The following is a 25,765-nucleotide window of genomic DNA, read 5'->3' as shown; positions in this document are numbered from 1 at the left end:
TTAGATTCCGTTCTCAATCTTTGCCGAATGACAGCTCCAGGAAGTGACGTTATCTCCGATCAAATGAGTGAGCACTTATCTAGGGGTCTCTGTATTTCGTGTTGTCCTTGTATAACAAGATCTTCAAGGAGGGAACGGAATGAATAAGATAGAAGGAAACAATCGTCATCCCAGTCCCCAAGCCTTGTAGGGATGTTGCTTCACCACACAAATACAGATGAATTTCCTGTCAAAGCCGCCTGTCAAAGTGCTTGACATCCTGCACATGCCTTTCCAAAGCAGTGGTGAGCAGAGTGTACAACGTTATAGTGAAGGTGGCGTTATCCGCTCGACACAAAGCTTGTCGTTGTTGGGTCTCCGCTAACACTAGCAGTCGTAGGAGAGAACACGCATATTAGGAAGCAAATGCAGCTGCGACTACCTGATCCAACAGTCGTACTCCACTTCTGGCGCCTTTGATTGTGGTCGCCCGTGTCTGGACGTTCTATACAACTTGGAGTAAATTGGGAAACATTTGGGATATATCTAGTTCGTTTGGTTTCCTAAGGGATATCAGTATACTCACAAGATGATGTGTAGTAAATCTGAGTATGAAAGATTAATATTCTTTACGTTTTCTCAAAGGACACACGGCGCTCATGACGTTAAATTGGCCTTGGTAGATAACTGATCAACATCTTGTGCAATAATCTCTGTACTTAATCCGTATTGTAGCACCTCCTGCGCAGTACACAGCGCCTCCCAATCCTAGAACAAGCATTAAATGCAAAGCGCAGTAATGCATGGTGAACTGCAGCAGCTCACCTTGATGCACAAGAATGCATTCGATGACGCCTAGCATTGAAATGAGTGTGTGTGTGTGTGTGTGTGTGTGTATGTGTGTATGTGTGTGTGTCTGGGGGGCAGTACGTGCCTCACTGCAGCCTATGATCATCTCTGGGATGAAGATCGTACATGGGCATCGGGAGACGGTGAACGATGCTTTTGCTTAACTATATATCTCTCCTGCGTCCCTCACTTCACACGTTACCACACGATCTTGATCAGTCACAGGAGTTAGGAAGCTCAAACTAACCTAAGCTAACCTAACCTAACCTAACCTAACCTAAACTAACCAAACCTTACCTAATCTAGCTAACCTAAACCAACCTAACTTAGCCTAACTAACCTAACCGAAACTAACCTAACCTTACCTAATCTAACTAAACTAAACTAACCTAACTTATCCTAACTAGCCTAACCTAACCGAAATTAACCTAACCTTACCTAATCTAACTGACCTAAACTAACTTAACTCATCCTAACTAACCTAACCTAACCTAACCAAACCTAACTTACCCTAACCTAACCTATCCTAACCACTGTGGTTACACCGGATTAAGATAGGATGCCATTGGGAAGACTGTGGTATGGGTCATCTTAAGGAAAGTGGGTAACCTACTTAGTTTACTTTAATCACTTTGTTTACCACTTTCCGTGGTTTGTTTGTATAAAAATGTATCCGTGCACACACACACACACACACACACACACTTACACACACACACACACACACACACACACACACACTCTTACACGCATACACACTTACACATACACACTAATGAGCCATAGGTTATATATATATATATATATATATATATATATATATATATATATATATATATATATATATATATATAGACATGATCACAGCTTAAAGTGTTTACAAATAGCCAAGGAATCATCTTCCAGGAAAATCGAGGGATTAAATGTGGTGATGATGTCACATGTATTGTAGAATATCATAAGTTCGCAGATCAAGCTTGTGAAGCATGACCGAGGAGAATCTTGCTGGACGATAGACGACTGTGTATCATCTTGAGCAACGGCAAAGTAACCTCACATAATGGCTACATGCAGACGATACGATGCTAACATTGACACTCGGGGTGAACGAGAAGGGTTGAGAGAGCGAAAAGAGCAGTTAATAGCAATTAGAAATGTACCGAAAGATAACGATAAACAAGATATCATTACTTTAGAATTGGGTAAATGGTGAATCCCTCTATAGAAAAAAAAAAACAGAACCGGACTAGGCTAAAGAGAGAGGACTGTATGAAGTGGTTCACACGACTGTTGTAAAAAAAAAAAAAAAAAGGAAACAACACGATCATAGGACATGATGTCATCACATTTGAAGACCTGAGATCATTTCGTACTGAGTTCGAAGCTGAGGAAGAAATTCACTGGTTGTGATACAAGACGAAGAGCTGATAGATAATTACACATTGTCGGAAACGGTGGCAAGTTACAGGATTCAACTAAATGTTATTTACGAAAATAGTGAACCATGAACTGGTAGGAAATTGTCGGCAATGACAACCGTAGGAGAAGACAAGCTCAGAGGGCTAAGTAAAGGTACATTTTTCTACAAGAGACCAAAAAAAGAAAAATGCATGAAATTATGGAAGCACTGAAAAAATGCATGCATGAGATTATGAAAGCACTGAAAAAATGCATGCATGAGATTATGGAAGCACTGAAAAAAATGCATGCATGAGATTATGGAAGCACTGAAAAAAATGCATGCATGAGATTATGGAAGCACTGAAAAAATGCATGCATGAGATTATGGAAGCACTGAAAAAATGCATGAAATTCTGGAAGCCATGAAAAAAAAAAAAAGAAAATAGAAGTTGATTGTCTCTGAAACACGAAAAACAATTAAAACTGGTCAGTACTGAAGGGAAATGAACCTAAGAGTTGCCCTCATTACAATAAGAATGAAACATAGTAACGCAGTGACGCTGAGCCAGACCTACAAACAAGTCATGCTATAATCTGTCGAGCGTCTTTTAAGAATGACATTAGTGAGGGAGGTCGAGGAAAGGAATGAGGTTGTTCTGTCCATAAAACAAAGAACATAAGAGGAACTGAATATGGTCTCCCTCAGTCGAAACCAGAAATAATGTAAAAAATCGCGGTAATGACCAATGGTGGTATTAAGTATTAAGTATTCCAGGATTGGTGTTAAGCCAGATAAGCAAGGATGAGATTGTACTTACCGAGACAAGTATTTGAAGACAGACAACAGCAAAGATGGAAGGGGAAAAGGACAAAAGATCCGGAAGGGAAGTAGCTCTTCTGGAGAAGAGAGAGAGAGAGAGAGAGAGAGAGAGAGAGAGAGAGAGAGAGAGAGAGAGAGAGAGAGAGAGACAGAGAGACAGAGAGAAAAAAAAAGAGAGAGACTCCGCCGCTAAGGACCAGACGACATTATACTTCTCAAGATGGTACACGTCTCTGAGAGGTGTGAACGGATTAAGCCTACCCAATGACGATGGTCGTTGGATAAACCATGAGGAGGGAGGAGGGAGGAGGGGAGACTGAAGTTGCATGGAACGCCAAGGTTGCCTGCCTATTCATATGCAACGAGGGCTCTCGCCATAGGGCAGAACCTCGTCTGTAAGGCTGGGCTGACGCTGAACTGCTAGAGGGAGTGAATATAACAGGGAAGAGACGCAAGCCGGCCCCTGGTACTGCCTGACTACCACCTGCAGGAGAGTAGAATATTACCCTCGGGGAGGATGCATAATATTCGTCGTCATCAGTGGACTTGGGAGAGAGAGATGCTGGGGTTTATAAAGATGATGATAACAGATAACGATATATGATACACAGAGTCCCATAAGTGTAGTCTGAAGACGTTTTGTAATGGAGCTACACTTGACGATTGCGTTCATACAGTGATTGTAACACACACACACACACACACACACACACACACACACACACACACCCCTACGCCCACTCTCCGTGCTGTGGGTGTGCTACATACCAGATACCTTCAGCTGGTGTAGCATAATGCGACACGTCCCACCATGCCTGAGCCTACTGTATGATACTCAAGTACGTCTGTCACTTCAAGGTTAATACTCGTCACTCTTTCAGATTAACAGCCTTGCTATCAATTACACCAGCCCCTCTTATTTTGAGTTACGACCCTGATTGTACTGAGTTACGACGCTACCAGACCAGTTCCTCCAGTGGTTTAAGTTACGACAAAGCAACTCCTCCAGTGTGTGTTACAACATACCAGCCTCTCTAGTGTATGAGTTACGACACACCATCCCCTCTAGTGTATGAGTTACGACCCACCAAACCCTCCAGTGTATGAGTTACGACACCCTAACCCCTCCAGTGTATGAGTTACAGTACACCAACCCCTCCAGTGTATGAGTTACGACACCCCAACCCCTCCAGTGATTGAATTACGACACCTCATCCCCTCCAGTGTATGAGTTACGACACACCAACCACTCCCATGTATGAGTCACGACACACCATCCCCTCCAGTGTATGAGTTACGACACCTTAAACCCTCCAGTGCTGCCAGTGTAGTCACACAGGTTACCAGCAGTTCATTTTTTCAGCCTTATTTTCTTTTCCTTTGCAAAACTGGGTCAAAATCCCCCATCCTTTGCCTTTCCCCATTACACACACACACACACACACACACACACACACACACACACACAATGCGCGCGCACGCATTCGAGTTTCATTCAAGTTCAGGGTCACCGTAAGATTCAGCAGGCTGTTCACGTTGTGCATGAGACCGACACTAGAATATGCTTCTCGTTTGATCACCGCATGTCTGTCGCAGACAGCTAATGAAGAAGATCCAGAGGAGGCGACAAAGATGGTACCAGAATTAAGAGAACTGGGTCATAGGGAAATAGCACGAAGGAGCCTTAAATTTGCCTAACATTGAAGAGAGAAGAGTAAGGGGGGGGGGGACTTGATCACAGTTAACACAGACAGTGTAAAAAATACAAAGAAATTATAAGTTAATAGAGAATATTCAAGGGATAGGGTGCCTACGAGTGTAGAATTCCTTCCACATAGATTACGAATAGGGAATCATAACACTCGCACGTACCTATCTATACACGTACTTCCTGCCCTCACATTACACCACTGTATGAGAAGAGAGGCATAGAGCAAGTGAGGAGGTATGAACGATATCTGTGGGGAGATGATGCTAATTCAGTCTTGCTTTGATATTCTCATGCCAGAGGCGCTACGGTAATACGTAATACATTCGAGAAATCGAGGAGTGTCTCTCTTATCAACGTTGGTGTTCGTACATATTCATGTTGTGGACCAGCCTCTTCCCTGCTGCATTAAATCTAATTGATATACTGATTAGTCTTCTTTCTTTTTTTTAAGTTTGTATTCGTGATGCGCGAAGGTATAAATATACATGGATGCAAAGACTCACACATGCCAATTCACACACACACACACACACACACACAGCTACCAACTATAAGACAGCACACCGGGCCTGCATGGGTTCGAATCCTAGGAGCAGCAGTTAGCCCACACCCAAACCAGGTGTTCGTCTCACACACACACACACACACACACACACACTAGATACATAGAAATACCAAACGAGAGAGAGAGAGAGAGAGAGAGAGAGAGAGAGAGAGAGAGAAGCCACACATCAAACCTCCTCCTGCGTACCGTGAGACGCGCGGTGGAACCAGTAGTAGACGAAGTCAGCGGCGAGGAACCCTGCCCACCAGGCCAGCGGTGAGTTCCAAGGGATGTCCATCACCCGGTAGCGGTAGAGCCACACGTACCCGCTCATCTCAAACCACTTCGTGAACAGCCTGGAAGAAGGAAAGCAAGATGAAGCAGCAGGTAGTCAATGGTTGCAAAATAAGCACGGATGGTGACAACAGTACGCCCCTTCAGCATGACAATACGACTCTTCAACATGACGGTATGACCCTTCATCATGATGGTACGACCCTTCAGCATGACGGTATGACCCTTCAGCATGATGACACGACCCTTCAGCATGATGGTACGACCCTCCAGCATGATGGTACGACCCTTCAGCATGATGGTACGACCCTTCAGCATGACGGTATGACCCTTCAGCATGACGGTACGAACCTTCAGCATGACGGTATGACCCCTCAGCATGACGGCATGACCCTTCAGCATGACGGTGCGACCCCTTCAGTCCGACGGTACGACTTTTGAGTGTGACGGAACGACCCTTCAGCATAACGGTATGACCCTTCAGCATGACGGTATGACCCTTCAGCATGACGGTATGACCCTTCAGCATGACGGTATGACCCTTCAGCATGACGGTATGACCCTTCAGCATGACGGTATGACCCTTCAGCATGACGGTATGACCCTTCAGCATGATGGTACGACCCTTCAGCATGACGGTATGACCCTTCAGCATGACGGTATGACCCTTCAGCATGACGGTATGACCCTTCAGCATGATGGTACGACCCTTCAGCATGACGGTATGACCCTTCAGCATGACGGTATGACCCTTCATCATGATGGTACGACCCTTCAGCATGACGGTATGACCCTTCAGCATGACGGTATGACCCTTCAGCATGACGGTATGACCCTTCAGCATGACGGTATGACCCTTCAGCATGACGGTATGACCCTTCAGCATGACGGTATGACCCTTCAGCATGACGGTATGACCCTTCAGCATGACGGTATGACCCTTCAGCATGACGGTATGACCCTTCAGCATGACGGTATGACCCTTCAGCATGACGGTATGACCCTTCATCATGATGGTACGACCCTTCAGCATGACGGTATGACCCTTCAGCATGACGGTATGACCCTTCAGCATGACGGTATGACCCTTCATCATGATGGTACGACCCTTCAGCATGACGGTATGACCCTTCAGCATGACGGTATGACCCTTCAGCATGACGGTATGACCCTTCAGCATGACGGTATGACCCTTCATCATGATGGTACGACCCTTCAGCATGACGGTATGACCCTTCAGCATGACGGTATGACCCTTCAGCATGACGGTATGACCCTTCAGCATGACGGTATGACCCTTCAGCATGACGGTATGACCCTTCATCATGATGGTACGACCCTTCAGCATGACGGTATGACCCTTCAGCATGACGGTATGACCCTTCAGCATGACGGTATGACCCTTCAGCATGACGGTATGACCCTTCAGCATGACGGTATGACCCTTCAGCATGACGGTATGACCCTTCATCATGATGGTACGACCCTTCAGCATGATGGTACGACCCTTCAGCATGACGGTATGACCCTTCAGCATGACGGTATGACCCTTCAGCATGACGGTATGACCCTTCAGCATGACGGTATGACCCTTCATCATGATGGTACGACCCTTCAGCATGACGGTATGACCCTTCAGCATGACGGTATGACCCTTCAGCATGACGGTATGACCCTTCAGCATGACGGTATGACCCTTCAGCATGACGGTATGACCCTTCAGCATGACGGTATGACCCTTCAGCATGACGGTATGACCCTTCAGCATGACGGTATGACCCTTCAGCATGACGGTATGACCCTTCAGCATGACGGTATGACCCTTCAGCATGACGGTATGACCCTTCATCATGATGGTACGACCCTTCAGCATGACGGTATGACCCTTCATCATGATGGTACGACCCTTCAGCATGACGGTATGACCCTTCAGCATGACGGTATGACCCTTCAGCATGATGGTACGACCCTTCAGCATGACGGTATGACCCTTCAGCATGACGGTATGACCCTTCATCATGATGGTACGACCCTTCAGCATGACGGTATGACCCTTCAGCATGACGGTATGACCCTTCAGCATGACGGTATGACCCTTCAGCATGACGGTATGACCCTTCAGCATGACGGTATGACCCTTCATCATGATGGTACGACCCTTCAGCATGACGGTATGACCCTTCAGCATGACGGTATGACCCTTCATCATGATGGTACGACCCTTCAGCATGACGGTATGACCCTTCAGCATGACGGTATGACCCTTCAGCATGACGGTATGACCCTTCAGCATGACGGTATGACCCTTCAGCATGACGGTATGACCCTTCAGCATGACGGTATGACCCTTCAGCATGACGGTATGACCCTTCAGCATGACGGTATGACCCTTCAGCATGACGGTATGACCCTTCAGCATGACGGTATGACCCTTCAGCATGACGGTATGACCCTTCAGCATGACGGTATGACCCTTCAGCATGACGGTATGACCCTTCATCATGATGGTACGACCCTTCAGCATGACGGTATGACCCTTCAGCATGACGGTATGACCCTTCAGCATGACGGTATGACCCTTCAGCATGACGGTATGACCCTTCAGCATGACGGTATGACCCTTCAGCATGATGGTACGACCCTTCAGCATGATGGTACGACCCTTCAGCATGACGGTATGACCCTTCAGCATGACGGTATGACCCTTCAGCATGACGGTATGACCCTTCAGCATGACGGTATGACCCTTCAGCATGACGGTATGACCCTTCATCATGATGGTACGACCCTTCAGCATGACGGTATGACCCTTCAGCATGACGGTATGACCCTTCAGCATGACGGTATGACCCTTCAGCATGACGGTATGACCCTTCAGCATGACGGTATGACCCTTCATCATGATGGTACGACCCTTCAGCATGACGGTATGACCCTTCAGCATGACGGTATGACCCTTCAGCATGATGGTACGACCCTTCAGCATGACGGTATGACCCTTCAGCATGACGGTATGACCCTTCAGCATGACGGTATGACCCTTCAGCATGATGGTACGACCCTTCAGCATGACGGTATGACCCTTCATCATGATGGTACGACCCTTCAGCATGACGGTATGACCCTTCAGCATGACGGTATGACCCTTCAGCATGACGGTATGACCCTTCAGCATGATGGTACGACCCTTCAGCATGACGGTATGACCCTTCAGCATGACGGTATGACCCTTCAGCATGACGGTATGACCCTTCAGCATGACGGTATGACCCTTCAGCATGACGGTATGACCCTTCAGCATGACGGTATGACCCTTCAGCATGACGGTATGACCCTTCAGCATGACGGTATGACCCTTCAGCATGACGGTATGACCCTTCATCATGATGGTACGACCCTTCAGCATGACGGTATGACCCTTCATCATGATGGTACGACCCTTCAGCATGACGGTATGACCCTTCAGCATGACGGTATGACCCTTCATCATGATGGTACGACCCTTCAGCATGACGGTATGACCCTTCAGCATGACGGTATGACCCTTCAGCATGACGGTATGACCCTTCAGCATGACGGTATGACCCTTCAGCATGACGGTATGACCCTTCAGCATGACGGTATGACCCTTCAGCATGACGGTATGACCCTTCAGCATGACGGTATGACCCTTCAGCATGACGGTATGACCCTTCAGCATGACGGTATGACCCTTCAGCATGACGGTATGACCCTTCAGCATGACGGTATGACCCTTCAGCATGACGGTATGACCCTTCAGCATGACGGTATGACCCTTCATCATGATGGTATGACCCTTCAGCATGACGGTATGACCCTTCAGCATGACGGTATGACCCTTCAGCATGACGGTATGACCCTTCAGCATGACGGTATGACCCTTCAGCATGACGGTATGACCCTTCAGCATGACGGTATGACCCTTCATCATGATGGTACGACCCTTCAGCATGACGGTATGACCCTTCAGCATGATGGTACGACCCTTCAGCATGACGGTATGACCCTTCAGCATGACGGTATGACCCTTCAGCATGACGGTATGACCCTTCATCATGATGGTACGACCCTTCAGCATGACGGTATGACCCTTCAGCATGACGGTATGACCCTTCAGCATGACGGTATGACCCTTCATCATGATGGTACGACCCTTCAGCATGACGGTATGACCCTTCAGCATGACGGTATGACCCTTCAGCATGACGGTATGACCCTTCAGCATGACGGTATGACCCTTCAGCATGACGGTATGACCCTTCAGCATGACGGTATGACCCTTCAGCATGACGGTATGACCCTTCAGCATGATGGTACGACCCTTCAGCATGACGGTATGACCCTTCAGCATGATGGTACGACCCTTCAGCATGACGGTATGACCCTTCAGCATGACGGTATGACCCTTCAGCATGACGGTATGACCCTTCATCATGATGGTACGACCCTTCAGCATGACGGTATGACCCTTCAGCATGACGGTATGACCCTTCAGCATGACGGTATGACCCTTCAGCATGACGGTATGACCCTTCATCATGATGGTACGACCCTTCAGCATGACGGTATGACCCTTCAGCATGACGGTATGACCCTTCAGCATGACGGTATGACCCTTCAGCATGACGGTATGACCCTTCAGCATGATGGTACGACCCTTCAGCATGACGGTATGACCTTCGCAAAATTCACCCTAGGAGGTGAATGTTTCATATAATCTATTCAATACAGAAAATACAAGACAGTATCAACTCGTTGCGTAAATACATCATACTATTCCATACTTGGAGAGAATGCATCACAGAACTCATCCTCAGTAAGAATACATCATAAACACGCTTTCAGGGAGAAGACATCAAAGATTTTTTTCTTCCTCAGGGAGAGTACATCACAGGAATCATCCTTAGGGAAAGTACGTTAAAGAACACACCCTTAGGGTGAATCCAACACATACGTCCTCCTTAGGAAGAATACAATATATAATTTAGCCTTTGGGCAAACACATCAAAGAATTTACCCTTAGGGAGAAGACATAACAGAATTTACCCTTGAGGAGAATACATCACAGAATCTACCCTTGAGAATACAAACACATAATTTGCCCTTACTGAAAATACATGAAAGAAGCTACCGTTTGAGAGAATACATCACAGACTACATTCTTGGAAAAAAATCACCCTGGGAATACAACACATATTCACCGTTAGGGAGAATACATCTCATTATCCTCGTTAGGATGAATATATTACGTGATTCACCATAAGGGAGAATACATCACATATTCCATCCTTAGGGAGAATACACCACATGATTCACCATAAGGAGAATACATCACATATTCCATCCTTAAGGAGAATACAGTCACTCTCAGCGATTATCTCTAGTGGAAAACGTCGAAAACAAATCACAATAATGCTCACACAGCGTTCGTAGTTCGGATGCAATTTTGTATCCTATCAGAATTTACGTAAACAGAGGATTCGAATGAACCCACGCATGCTTACATAAGATGATAATGAAACTTCGTGGTGTACCGCTTAGCGTTCTTGACCGTGACGCATGCCCTTGTCGTCTCAGCTGACTTTAAAAAGAAAAAAGAAAAGAAATCCATTTCTATATACGTTTTGGCAAGATGTCGTTTTTTACGAGCAGATCTAGCCACTGATGCCATTTAGCCCCTGCTTCATCTCGAACATTCTTCTTGGGTGTTATCCAACGTCCTCTTGTAACATCATAAGTAGGCCTGTGGAAGAGGTACTGCCTGTATTCCTCTATAAAGATACAGTATACTTCGCCACGCTGACGCTGTACCGGGATTTTCAGGTGAGAAAGAAAACGGGGGAAGCCAGTGACGTAAGGACCAGGGTATTTCCTGAACTTAAACTGGTTCTGTGTTTATACCTATAGCGTCGGAGGCTCTCTCTCTCTCTCTCTCTCTCTCTCTCTCTCTCTCTCTCTCTCTCTCTCTCTCTCTCTCTCTCTCTCTCTCTCTCTGTCATCTAACGTATGGTTGAAATCAGCCGCAGAATCGATAATTATCAGAGAATGGAAATGGCAGGTGAGAGGAATATAGCCTTCTATATCAAGACATTCACTAGTGAACTCGCCGTGCTAGCCTCGCCATCCTTGGCTGGATATCGTCTTAGGTAGGGTATCGTCTCTCTGAGCGAGGCGTTGGGAGGAGAGAGAGGGAGGGAGGGAGGGAGAGAGAGAGAGAGAGAGAGAGAGAGAGAGAGAGAGAGAGAGAGAGAGAGATGCAGAGGAGAGTTGGAAAGATGAATAGCGTTACATTTAAGCTCCCAGCCGAGACCTGCTTAGCGTCTCTGATGATGCACGAGAGATTACCACATCAAGGCCTTGTGTCTCCAAGGGAAACAAAGTGCATTCCATGATCGCTTTGCTTCCTACCTGGGCCTAGCTTGAGTTCAATTTATAATTTTTCTTTTTTCCTTCGTTGGCTTCGATATTCTACCTTTTTTTTTCCGCTCGCACAGCTTCTGGTCAACGTGCATGAAAGAGAGCCGTAAAGTCTGGGTCTTCATCGCGTCGACGTTTGGTTAGCTTTCGTCAGCGAGGAACACCCCCCACCCCCACCCAGACCCCCGGGGAGAGAGGGAGTAACACCCCCCCAACTCACATTCCGTTCGTGAACTTTCCAGCCAGACACAAGACTCGTGACGAAGGCTATGGTGGAGGTGGCTCGACCTCCTCCCCTTGGCTTTGGTGTAGGTCTACCCACCTCACAGCCCGAGCGGTATGCTGTCCTCCGGGGATGGATTAAACTTGGCGTAGGGCGCGCGGCCCAACTCCCTCCCCACCTTCCCTTCCTCCTCCCTTCTCCCTTGCAGAGAGCATGCCTGATCTCGCGGGTCTATGAATCCAAGCCTGTGTCATGAAGTACTCACACAACGATAAGATTCGAGGTCATTTACATATGGCCCTGCAGTATATGTATCTCTAAATGTGCTATGGTGCTTGTGCAGCGAGGCGAGTGAGCCAGAATGTGGTTTTCCCACACACGTCAACTTCAACTGGTCAGACCGACCGAGAGACAGGGGCGCACCGATCGCTCTTTTCCCTGGAAGTGGAAAGTATTTCCATGAGCAAGATGGTACGACGACTTAAGCTCTACATCGAAGGTGGGAAAATAAATGCGAAGGGCCTTGAGATGTGAAGGACAGACGCATCCTTAAGTCATCCCTTGCGCCTCGGCGCGTTTGCATCACAGCGATCCATGATGCAAGAGTTTCTGCTTCGTGTTTTTCTTAACACATGAACGCTAAACTTGGAGCACACGAGACATACAGGGTGATAAAGATGGAGGTTCGTCAGTCTTCGGATGCTGTCCCAGCCACGACTGGCTCGTGTTTTCCTCGATGGTTCTGTTAGTAATTCTATCATTATGTTCATCCTAATGCGCAAGTCCTCACTAGGCTGCGTGCACGGGTACCCGCAGGCTTGTCTGTATGTACAACTAGCACATGCACCTGGCTAGACGTCTCATTAGCATTGGTTCTACGTATTATATATATATATATATATATATATATATATATATATATATATATATATATATATATATATGTATGTATGTATACACACACACACACACACACACGAGATCAAAGCACTATCGTGACTAGATATGAAGCTGAAGCGACACCCGTTCGAGACATGGATTATATCGTTCTGATACAGTTCCGAAGCAACACGAACCACTTCTCTGCTGTTACTAAATCTTGCCAAAGGAGAATGGCCTCTAGCGGGGAGGGGGGGGGGTGTGTCGAACAATATTACAAAAACGTAAACTCAAGTCTCCAGAGGAGAGCTAACTCGTATGTTGATTTTAGAAATCAGCGAAGTTGTAAAGGGTGTGATACGCAGGTGTGTGGCTTTTCTAAGTACCGATGTCGTAAGTAGATGTTTGGTAGGAGACCGACGGTTATGGCTACGAGACTCCGTCGAAGGCCTGGCCTGTCAAGGACAAGAGGATTAGATTGTTCCTGGAATACAACGCGATACGTAACAGTCTGGAGAGGGGGGGGGAGTCGAGTACCATTCTGTGTTCGCATGGCGACACAACCTTTTATAAATGATCATTTCTAAATAACCGAGAAAGAAATGTATATACAAAATCCCGAAAGGAAAACACGATGTAGGAAAACTGTGGAGAAGACACAGTCCTGAGTGGAACCACGCCAGCAGAGTAAACATCATGGCTTTTACGATGACTGTAATCGGTAAGGTAAATGCTCACACACACACACACACACACAAACCTCGCCGGAATAACTTTCCTCAAGGTGACGTTGTCCCACACGATTCCTCCCATGACGATAACCGGTTTGGCGTTATTCTCTCTGGCTGCTGCTTGTTTACCTCCCAGCATGCCTGCCTCCTGTTTCTCCTTTAGTTTCGGTAGATTGTGCCTGAACAGCTCCACGTCCCACAGCTATCAATGACTTGAGAGTTAGATATATGCATATGCAAGATCACGGGTACCACTGTGACCTCTTCCAATATATATATATATATATATATATATATATATATATATATATATATATATATATATATATATATATATGACAGCTAGAGACTGAGTGAACGAATGTGGCCTTTGTTGTCTTTTCCTAGCGATACCTCGCTCGCACGCGGGGGAAATTTGCCATTTCATGTGTGCCGGGGTGGCGGCGAGAATGGATGAAGGCAGCATGAATGGATATGTACATGTGTATATATGTATATGTCTGTGTATATATATATATATATATATATATATATATATATATATATATATATATATATATGTGTGTGTGTGTGTGTGTGTATATGTATATATACGTTGAAATGTGTGGGCGTTTATGTATATACATGTGTATGTGGGTGGGTTGGGCTCTTCTTTCGTCTGTTTCCTTGCGCTACCTCGTTAACGCGGGAGACAGTGACAAAGTACTATAAATGAATGAATATATATATATATATATATATATATATATATATATATATATATATATATGTGTGTGTGTGTGTATATATATATATATATATATATATATATATATATATATATATATTCCTATGAGTCCACGGGGAAAATGAAGCACGAAAAGTTCCCAAGTGCACTTTCGTGTAATAATCACATCATCAGGGGAGACACAAGAGAGAAATATAAGTCAGTTGATATACATCGAAGAGACGAAGCTGGGACGCCATTTGGTAAACATGTGCTTGTCCAAATGGCGTCCTAGCTTCGTATTTACGAATCTTAAGGATTTGAAAAACCTGTCCTTTGAAATGTGCTAGATCATAGTTATTGGGAAATATATGAGAGGGTAGAAAGTTCCAAAGCTTCGAGGTGTGGGCATAGAAACGGTTTTCAAAACAACCCATCTATCAGTTGCCAACGGCCAGCAGCCTGTCGAGTAATGCATGGCCTAGCTAGTGTTGGGGGCATACAAGCAGCCAATTCTCGGGAGCAACTAACTGTTCAGAAGGAAAAAAAAAAAAATCAACATCTAAACAGGACACCAAGTTTCTTAGAGGCAAACTTAGCTACTACCTCACGGGCTTCCAAGAGAGAGTGGGTGTTACATTAATACCAAGGATGTTCACAGAGGCAAATGGTGGAATTACATAACCGTCAGAGGAGAGAAGGGAAGATGAGAAGAATTTTCGATAGAGAGGTGAGTCTTGGAGACATTAAAAGCTTAACCAGATTTCGTCTACACCAATTGAAGTTAGACGACATATAGATAAATAGATAGATAGATAGATAGATAGATGTCCCAGCTAAAGAGTGCTGGATGAAATGCCTGGAACTATCATACACGGGTCGCTATTGCCAATTTTGTTTCGTCCCATTACAACATAGCAAACCTGAAAAAGTTGGGAAAGACGATTTCGGATGGTCTTCACGATCTTAGAAGGTGATAAAGACAGGCTAGGCTTAACATAATAAAACCTATCCTCCTCATTTGTCCTTCCTATATCTATTTTCCTTCCATTCTTTTTGGTCATTATTTATGCCATATCAGTCCTGGCAGCTGAAATCCAACTATTTTGTAAAAGTGTTTTTCTGTATCCGAAAACCTCGCATATATATATATATATATATATATATATATATATATATATATATATATATATATATATATATATATATATATATATATATATTCCTTTTTTTCTCCTTCGTTGTTAAGGCTTGACCTTGACGAGACCTTCCTTCATGACCTGAAGTTTTTCACAGTCATTGAATTAGCTTCGTGTGGCCATGAATTGTAACTTTCTCACTCGGGGTTACAAGTCGCATGAAAAATCACGCATCATCATCAAACCAGCGTCGCTACTCATCTTCGCCTACAGCATGGATGATTGCATTAGTGATCGCTCTCTGACTGTGAACGATCGTCGTCCGTCTCTTCTCCCCAAAGTCTCTGGGAGTTTGGATTAAGCAGTGTTCTTCCCTTGCGAGAAATTCGGAGGAAAAAGAAAATTGCAACTTCCTGGCGTCCGCCACTGACAGACACGTTCGACTGCCTACTCTCTACTGCTTGCCAGGGAACAGGTTTTTTCCCACACCCATCCAGTACCTAGAGGTCAAGCCTCGCTCCCACCGACATTGCATCGTCCCGCTGGACCAGCACAGGGTAAGGAATAGTGCACCGACCCCGCTCTTGGTACCAGACTTACTGGTGTCGTGACCAGTTCACCTAGTCCTGCTTCCTTCGCTTCCTCTATGATCAAGGAGGTGATTCACGGGCAAGGCTGGACCTGCATAACTGGTGAGGAGGAGACTGGCTAGTGACATTCATCAAAGATCGGTCACACACATCAGGTTCAGGATCTTCTGAAGCTGAGGAAGCTGAAGTTGAGGTCGTGACGTTAAGATAATCATGACTTCTCATAGGGATATCATAGACAATAGTGAGTGTAATAATGCACCAGAACTCTCGAGCAGAGCAAACACTGCCCGAATGATGGCCAAACTTGTTGACGGCGAGAGACGATTGACCCCCTCCTCTCCCTACCCCCCTCAGAGGCACCTGAGGCCAGCGGGTAACAAGTGTCTCCTGACTCAGCAATACCCATACCCCCCCCTCCCCATCCCACCCCCACCCTGCAGCATGACGGAATATTGATGGAAGACGTTGCTGGCGGCAGACAAGTCTCTTGTTGCCTACCCGCTCGCGTCCCGAGACGAGGGCCTTCCCCTCTCACCAAGTAACCTTGAAATTTGGCAAGTCTCCTTGACGAAAAATGTTGTGAGGTACACGAACGAACGGCTCAGTACCATCAGACATACGGAACTCCTTGCGGTCTCTGCTAGGCTGGTGGTAGCTCACCAACTTTTCAACTCCTTTGTATTTCATTTTTCTAATCTTTTAAGTTCCGTGTCATGGTTTTCTTTACCTTCCAATTCGTCCCACAGTACCCTTACCTCTGAATAACAACAACAAATGTCCAAGGATTCATTTTCCGGCACTTGCAAGGATAACCACCTTCGCTTGAACCATTAATGGTCTGCAAATAGGTTTCCAGAAGTCTGCATACCACAGACAGACGTACATAAAATGAGGCCAGAAAGGAGATTCATGGGACACCGAAATTCAGATAATCCTTTTTTGACCCTTTCAGAATGAAATGAACGTGTTCAACTGCCACCTGGCCCGAGAATCAATAAATCTTCTCTAACAACAATTCAACCTCCCTCCAAAGCAACTGCTAAAGGCTTTGAAACGATGAACCCATCGAGAACACGTTCAGAAAAAAGAAACTGTTACCTTGGTTAGCCTTTAAAAAGACTGAATAGAACAGGTTTAACGTAAGTAAACTCGCGATTGCCGAGAGCGTCGCTCCGACGTGAAAGAACTCAACAAAGTTTCCTTACTGGAATCGATGGATACCGACACATTCCTACGAGGCTGATCACTCTTTCCAGGAGACACGCCCGTCAAAATAAGGAAATAAATACTTATAACTTTGGCTGTTCTGATCACATTTAAACCAACGCACTTATACATTTTCTCGTAGAGTTGTAGGGGTCTTAAGGGCCACGCAAACAGTGCTACTCACTCATTAATCTACCGCAGATCAGTTCAAAAAATACAGACGATGAATCTGTAGTTCAGAAGACTATTAGCACTTAACAAAGGGGTGATGAAGGTCAAGTGCTAACCATCTATGCACTCTAAAAGCTTCAAGTTCTTATTTAACTGTCGCATGTTGAAAAGATTTTGAAGACACGTATTTGTTCGATTTATCGTCTCTCCCAGTGCTGTTGATGAGCTAGATTCAATGTGTTGGCAGCAACACTATATAAAAAAATTCTTTCTGGGAGACTTGGACATCATCATTAGCGACTGAATACTATAACATGTCATATCTAGCAAAGTGAATTGTTTTTTTTCGTAGGAAACCAAACAGAATAGTATAATGAATATTTTCCAGGATACTCCTGAGTGTAGAGAGAAGAGATCATTACTTCCTTCTTGAAGCACTGAACACTACACTCGACCACTACATGGGCTACAGTCTGATATTTGACACTTCACAGATAGAAGTTTGGTCTCCTGAGTCTTGTCTTGTTCGTCCGTTTGTTGACCTTGTTAGAACCACTTGTATCTCTGTCGGTTGGTGTAAACACTCTTCATACAGCTAGCTTATAAGGTCTCCCTTAAACTCCCGCAGTTTTAGTCAGTTTTCCTTCGTATTCTCACATGATGTGGCGCAGACATGCCCTTATCTCGGGCGAGTATCAGAGCAGGTATTCGCTGCCGCCTCCGCCTTCTGACTAGTTCGTTCATTCCCATAAATAAAGTACCCGACACAGATTCATTGTTTTGCGTCAAGCGGACATCACTGCAAGCTCATCTTGGATTTCCCTCACTGTTGGATGTGATGGGTTCAGTTTGTCGATAGCTTGCACTGCGCTGAGAGAATCTGAATGTAAAACAATACTTCGGTTTTCCAGTTCTCTGGTCATCTTAACTACCGATAGTAAGGCGCAAAGTTCAGTAGTAAATACGGAAATTAAAGTAACGAAGACGGAAACTACGGTAGGTGGACTAGGCTATCTATCACACAGTCACTATTTACACCGTCACTTTAAAATTTTGCTGAATTTCTATACTTGAATTTTGATTGGAAATCCGTAGGAAAAGATTTAAGAATAAAGAAACTTATTGCTTGGTCATTGTTTGTAAGAGAAATGAAATATCAGTATTCCTGAATTCGTCTCTGTTCACAGTTTGGGTTCCGGTTAACGAGCGTTACACGAGGAGGATAAACAAGTTTCAGAACAATGCATGCGTGCTTGTTTTGGCCTTATCATACACTCAAGTGGAAAGACTGGAAGTAGAAGCAAACATGCTTTCCCTCTGAGAACTGCGTCATGAATTAATGAACGACATGGAAACTTCATGATCCAACTTGTCAAGGATAAGGATATCGGATCATTGCTCACCCGAGTCCACTTTGTTGAAAAACTATTGGCTTGACTTCGAACGAGTGGACACTTACATAACATGAATGACAACTTGGAAGCTTCTTCGTATTATAGTTTGTAACTACTGATTTCCAGTTCATGGAAATGAAAAAGAATATACAAAAGAAGAAGAGGTCCACCAGCGTTTCCCTGACGTAGCTGTACAACGGCTGTACGTTACCCTAACCTAAGTACCTAATACATTAACCAGGCCTCGCTGGGTTTCCTGTGAACACACTGCTGCGAAGAGAACTAGAATATTTGCGGATTCGATCCCTGGCGGCTCGTGAACGAACGCCTCAGTCGTCAATGATATCTGCTACACTACGGTGGTCCACTAACAGGAAGATAATTGTTCAAAATATGAACTGAATTTGTACTGGAGAATATACTGCCTCTTTGTTATCATTGCAATATAAATAAATTATTTATCAGTTTTTATGTCTACCTATCTCTCTATAGTGTATGTCAATCTCGACACAAAGAGCGTTTGTTACTGGCCACTGATACGTTCTTTAATCACCTTCAGTTGTGTTCATACACCGCTAGCGCCTGATGCACTTTCATAAGTTTACGTTTATTCATATGAACAAAAGTTGTAGGTTACGTTAGGTTTTGGCTTCTTGGCGTCAATGTGAGCTTAGCTCTTTCTGCTGAAGTGTACAGAGGTGTTGTTTGTTAAGTTGGTAGGGGTTATATTGTTGTTAAGATCTTGCTACATACTTTGGTATGTAGTTCGTAATCTCCTCCTCCGCCGTTGGGTAAGGTTAGGTCATACCCTCTTCCTCCTCCTGTGGGTAAGAGGCATACGATTCGATCACGGTCATTGGTTTATAACTCACAATCCCATATCCCCTTCCATCTGGGTGTGAAACAAATGGGAGACACAACTACTTCTTCCACACTCATAGTTGAGCAATAAAAGCCAAAGAGGAGGAAAAATAGTGGCGTTCTTTGATGCAGACGTAGCCAGTCACATGTGGCTACTTTATTAAATGTGAAAGGTGTTTATCGAACCTGCGGTGCAAGGGCCATATTTGTAGTGAGTGTATGATTGGCCCTAAAGTTATATCAGACACCTGAATATTTTCTCTATATTGGTTGTTTATAACTTTAGGCTGTCGATAGACCCCCAACCTGCGGGTGTTGCAGAACGTATAGTTGTATTGCAGTGACTATAACAAAGTTTTAGTAATGATAGATCTACTGTTACGGAGAAATTGACTGCATCGCGAAAAGTATTATTGTGTTAGACGATAACCGAGTCGGAGGGTGCACATGCGCTGCAAGTAACATGACTTAGGGAGAGTATTACTGCTTCAGAAAGTATAATTGTGTTCCTGTGGAGAATACAACTGTGTTGCAAAGAGAACAAGCGTGTTTCTAGTGTTATGAACTGTTTCATGATTAACATACCACATACATGATAAACTCTGTCGAGAAGGGAGGTTATGTCCCTCATTGTATACTAATTCCTGAAACTCCTCGGTCTCATTAGGGACAGAAGTATGTCGCGTAGTAGTGTGGATATATCCTTAGGCACTAGTACCTACCTGACGCAGGCATAGAGAAGACCATGTCCGACGGAGGAGAGGTTGTCGCTGAGGCGTCCCACCTTCTTGCCCTGCATGAGGCCGTAGAAGTGCTCGATGACCACAGACACCATGAACCATGGGATGGCCTGTTGGGGGAGGGAGAGAGGTGTTAAGCGGGCCGTGACGCCATGAAAACCATGAGACGATAACCTATTGTGAACAATGGGAGGGAGAGACAGAGCCGTGTTGTCAAGCCAGTGCTATCATTACTAGTATTCCGGCTGTCACCAGCGCTACGGCTATTTTGTTGCGGTCTTTTGTGCTGTCTTATTCCTACTACCACAGCTATTTTGTTGTTGCTGCTACCTCAGTTTTGTTGCTATTGTCACAGCTATTTTTGTTGTTATTACTACAGCTATTTTTGTTGTTCTTCTATGCTATTCTATAGCAATGACTTTCGCTATTTTGTTGGTGTTACCACGCTTATTCACTTTCATTATCATGACTATATTGTGGCTATTACTTCTGGGCTTTTATTACAGCTATTTTTTTCTATTATCAATCTTAATTTTGCTAATGTTAGTCACTATTTTACCATTACTGTTGTTATCATATGCTATTACCACAGTAATCTTACTGCTGTCTACCACTGTTATCTTGTTATTTTGTTACTGTTACTACCTATCTTTTCTTACTGTCACTATTGCTATTTTAGTGTTGTTACTATAGTTGTTCTCTCTGATACTATTACTGCTATATTGTTATTACTACTCCATTTTTTACAATAACAACAACAACATCAATGATTACTACTACGACTACTACTACTACTACTACTACTACTACTACTACTACTACTACTGTTGTCGCTACTTCTGCTCTTATTGCTTTGACTATTATCATTATCATACCTAATTTTCTTGATGACATCATTCATTAATAAAGTGTTTCTTTCGCTACGCAACAAATGAACCGAGGATTACAATAGATAAGTTCGTGAAAAAGAAATGTATCAGTTTGAGGTAACACACACACACACACACACACACACACACACACACACACACACACACACACATAAACGGGAAGTGAAGAGATTCCAAGAACTCACAAAGGGACTTGAATAAACTGCAGGGTTGGTTGTGATGCGCGGTTGTTAAAAATCATCCCGAGTAAAGTGCAAAGTAATGGGGATGGGACGCAGTAAGAGAAGGCTTCTTTGTGAGTATTATATAGCAAGAATCTGTGGGTGTGAATAGCTTTTGGGTTAACTTTATGTCCAATCTATCACTATAGCTCCACTTTAGAACTATAAAGAAGACAAGCTATCCCCTGGAAATATGAGAACTGCATTTAATTGCATTTGATATTCCCTGTTCACGATGTATATCAGGCTAACACAAGAATATGCTTCTGAAATTTAGTTAGTGCACTAACAGATGCACAAAGTAATGTCAGAGAAGGTATGGAGGAGGGCGACCAAGATGATACTAGAGTTATGAGAGCTGTTAAAATGAGAGTTTAGGAGCCATAAATGAATAAGGGATGACTTGATCATAAACTTCAAGCTGTGAACCAGTTTGATGAGATCTACAATGATCAGCTCTTCGAGAAGATGCAAAGATAGTGCAACCAAAGACCATGACAAGACATTAACCAAGAGACGTGTTAGAGGAGAAACAAGGAAGTATTTACGTAGCATGAGAGGAATGGATTAATAGATTAAGCTGAGTGATGATATTGTAAATGCTTGACAGAATACGAAAGTTTTAGAAAAATGTATGACAGTAAAGGACATTCAAGAGATGGGGCCCTACTGGTGTAAAATTCTCTTACCTCAATGCAAAATCAAGTAATGGCAAACACACACACACACACACACACACACACACACACACACACACACACACACATGCCAGCCGAAGTAGTCAGCCTTATTACATACTCCCAGACCTAGCTGCTCATCCCCACCCACTGAACATCTAGTCAATAATTGAGTACATAAAGCCAGGATATATATATATATATATATATATATATATATATATATATATATATATATATATATATATATATATGGAGAGATTTATATATGGAATATATATGTTCAGAAGAAGTGGGGCAGCACGTTCAAATCTCGGGAGCAGGTTGGATAATATTGCCAACGCTGATCATAAGTGTGTCTCAGACTATCATGATCTTTATTCTGCTGGCTTCACGCCAGACGTCACTCGATCTCGGGACCTCAATAATACCTGCCGAGTTCCAAACCTTCCTCATATGTACGTTACATACGCGAGAAAAGAAAAAAAATGGGAAATATAATCCAAGCTTCACCAGTAATAGTCCATGACAAAAAAAAAAAATCCCACAGCTGCATTCATTCAACATTTTAATTGACTCGTAAAATTTATCAGTTATTGAGTATTTGAGATAACGAGATAAGAAAAGGACTTACCTAACACGTAGTGTTCATATTGTCCATGATATCTATATGTCTATATTAGTATTTGCAAGTTTTTTCTTTTACTTTCTTCCTCAAAAGAAAAGGCATAACAAATATGTGGCTGGAAGCACCGCGGTAATATTAGTCTGCTGGCAACGTCAGCTGGCTCACTCTCGTTTTCTATCACAAGCTTTCCCTATCTCCTTTCTCTATGAGAACTTTTGGTCACTCGCAAGTACGTTTGCACACTTTTTTTCTATCTTCATAAAGTATGAGTAGATATATGTACATTTATCATTATGTTCATTCGCAGTACTATCCTGTTCTTCTATTGATTTTTAAAGGGGACTGCATTTTTAAGTAGTTTTAGGACCAGACCACTTCGCTTTGGACCTTGGGTCTGAGTGGTCTGTGTATCTTTTGTAACTCTACGTAAGTAACTCTTTCTCTCTCTTACCTCATTGATGTAGTCGGGAACGTCGTCAACATTCTGGAAGGTAGACTTGCTGGGTTTGACCATGTAGAAGAAGGTGCCAAGCCTTTCCAGAGAGAGAAGGTCCATTATGCTGAATGCACCCATGTTGCTCTCCACCTGAGTAACGACAAGAACACTGAGTGTTGGCAGTAAACTGTTTTTCTTTCGTTGATTATCGCACTCTCGTTAGCTTTTCACATGGGGGGTGGGGTGTGGGAGAGAGAGAGAGAGAGAGAGAGAGAGAGAGAGAGAGAGAGAGAGAGAGAGAGATCAGAAACAGGAAAATAAAGAGAGGGGAGGGGAAATCATTTGAATTTGCTTCAGAGAATGACAAAGTCAAGAAATCGGTACGCCGTCCAAATTAAGCGTTATTCGACATAGACATGATATTTACCGGCTGGCGTGGTAGATATAGTTAAGATAATCACTCAGACGTTCAATGATGGACGGTTGGTAGAGCTCACCAGTGGGTTGGAGGGGCACGCGGCGGGAACAGGTGCTTGTCCAGCGCAGGGCAACTGCGGACTAACTTGCCCGGAATGTAAGCTGTAGTGTCCTTGAGGGACCTCTCCCATGCCAGAGCTAACGAATATATCCTTTCCCCCCCCCCCACCCCAAACACACACACACACACACACACACACACAGGGCGAGGGTGGGACACCTCCAGGAACAAAGAGAGGTCGTATGGGAGGTAGCAACATGCAGGAGCAGCGACCGTTAAGGACAAGGCTATCGCGAAAAAAAAATTATTTTCGATTACCATGATCCCCCACCTACCTCCCACCTTTTCCTGGGGGTTCCTTGCACCTTGAGCGTTGCAGTACGATCAAGTAGTTAAGGAAGTGATAGATTTTCATTGAGTGGAATGGTCCTGGATAAATTATACATATTCTTTTTCATCCGGTGATAATGATAGCCTCTCCAAAAGTAACTTTATTCACGGCGTTATCACAAGTACATGAACAAGAGGAGGTCGTTTTCATTCATACATGTTTGTCATTTCCCGGTATTAGCGAGGTAGCGTTACAAGCAGGTGTGTGTGTGTATGTGTGTGTGTGTGTGTGTGTGATACGGCTTGTTATTGCTAACCAGGTAGTGTTGACACATTTTTAACTTTGTTTATATGTATGATGTCTTTACTATTACGTATGCATGCATGCAAACACACCAACTTACACCTCAGCGTAAGCCAGGTATCCACTTATCGACCAGCTCAGAGAAGATGAACATCAGGGCTGGGTGTAGGCCGACTGCCGTGCTCAGGATTCGGACCGGCTAGGCTGTCCCAACTGACTCGCTTGACTTAGTAACGCTAACCGATACACCACACAATGACCGAGATATTAGTGTCTAATTCTATTGTTTAGTTATATGGCATGATTTTATGTGAGAGGCTATATTAGTGGCTTAACCCATATAGGGAACAAGCTGGGGCACAGAGGTAAAAAGGTTGTATAGAACATATTGTGACATTACGATTACTTACGGATACTGCCAGGAGAAAGAAAATAAAACTTTTTGTTATATTTGCAGATTTTTCGAAAGCATAAGATCTGGTGCTTAGACGAATTTTTTTGATGTATTGAGGCAATTGGGATGTGATACGGTTATGCTTGCTGCTACAGTAGCAATGTACTGTAATACTGGAAATGCTGTTGGATCTGTTATTGTAAAAGCGATTGTATAGTAGTGTGTTGTATATAAGTATATTGCCGAAATTTTGTGAGGATAAACCCTTGCTAAACTAAATTCTTCGTAATGAATGGTGGCTGTGAGGCATCCAGGTGAATGGCTCAGTGGTTGAGCATTGTAGGAGGTAATGCAATCGGGCTACTAAAGCATTGTTAGGAGTGAGAACAACATATATATATATATATATATATATATATATATATATATATATATATATATATTCCGGCTCGGTTGATTGGTTGGTTATTTGGCCTATAGGTCTACAACATATGTATATATATATATATATATATATATATATATATATATATATATATATATATATATATATATATATATATATATATTCCGGCTCGGATGATTGGTTGGTTATTTAGCCTATAGGTCTACAACCTGCCAGGGTCATTAAATGCTGTCATTGGCAACTTACAGCCACCACACTAATTGCCTCTTAACACCCTCTTGAGGTGTTTAAAGATAATCTTAAAACCACTAAGTAAACGGTC

The 25,765-nt window shown here is 43.9% G+C and overlaps 1 protein-coding gene across 2 annotated transcripts in view; it reads right to left on the bottom strand.

Moving 5' to 3' along the window:
• The window catches only part of LOC139754146 (alkylglycerol monooxygenase-like), a 33,406-nt gene extending 9,257 nt beyond the window's left edge, over positions 1–24,149 (bottom strand). Inside the window, exons 1-4 of one of the 2 annotated variants that reach the window (XM_071671284.1) lie at positions 24,029–24,149; positions 23,547–23,681; positions 20,662–20,789; positions 5,512–5,660 (exon numbers count right to left, since the gene is read on the bottom strand). In XM_071671284.1, the coding sequence (XP_071527385.1) occupies positions 5,512–5,660; positions 20,662–20,789; positions 23,547–23,681; positions 24,029–24,139 (523 nt within the window). In that variant the 5' untranslated portion in view covers positions 24,140–24,149. Of the gene's footprint in view, positions 1–5,511; positions 5,661–20,661; positions 20,790–23,546; positions 23,682–23,958 lie in introns of both variants that reach the window. The other variant, XM_071671285.1, reaches the window with a different exon arrangement.
• Positions 24,150–25,765: the final 1,616 nt, after the last annotated feature.

The sequence above is a fragment of the Panulirus ornatus genome, chromosome 16 (assembly GCF_036320965.1).
Source record: "Panulirus ornatus isolate Po-2019 chromosome 16, ASM3632096v1, whole genome shotgun sequence".
NCBI classification, from domain to species: Eukaryota; Metazoa; Arthropoda; class Malacostraca; order Decapoda; family Palinuridae; genus Panulirus; species Panulirus ornatus.
This window is presented reverse-complemented; position numbering and strand designations above follow the sequence as displayed.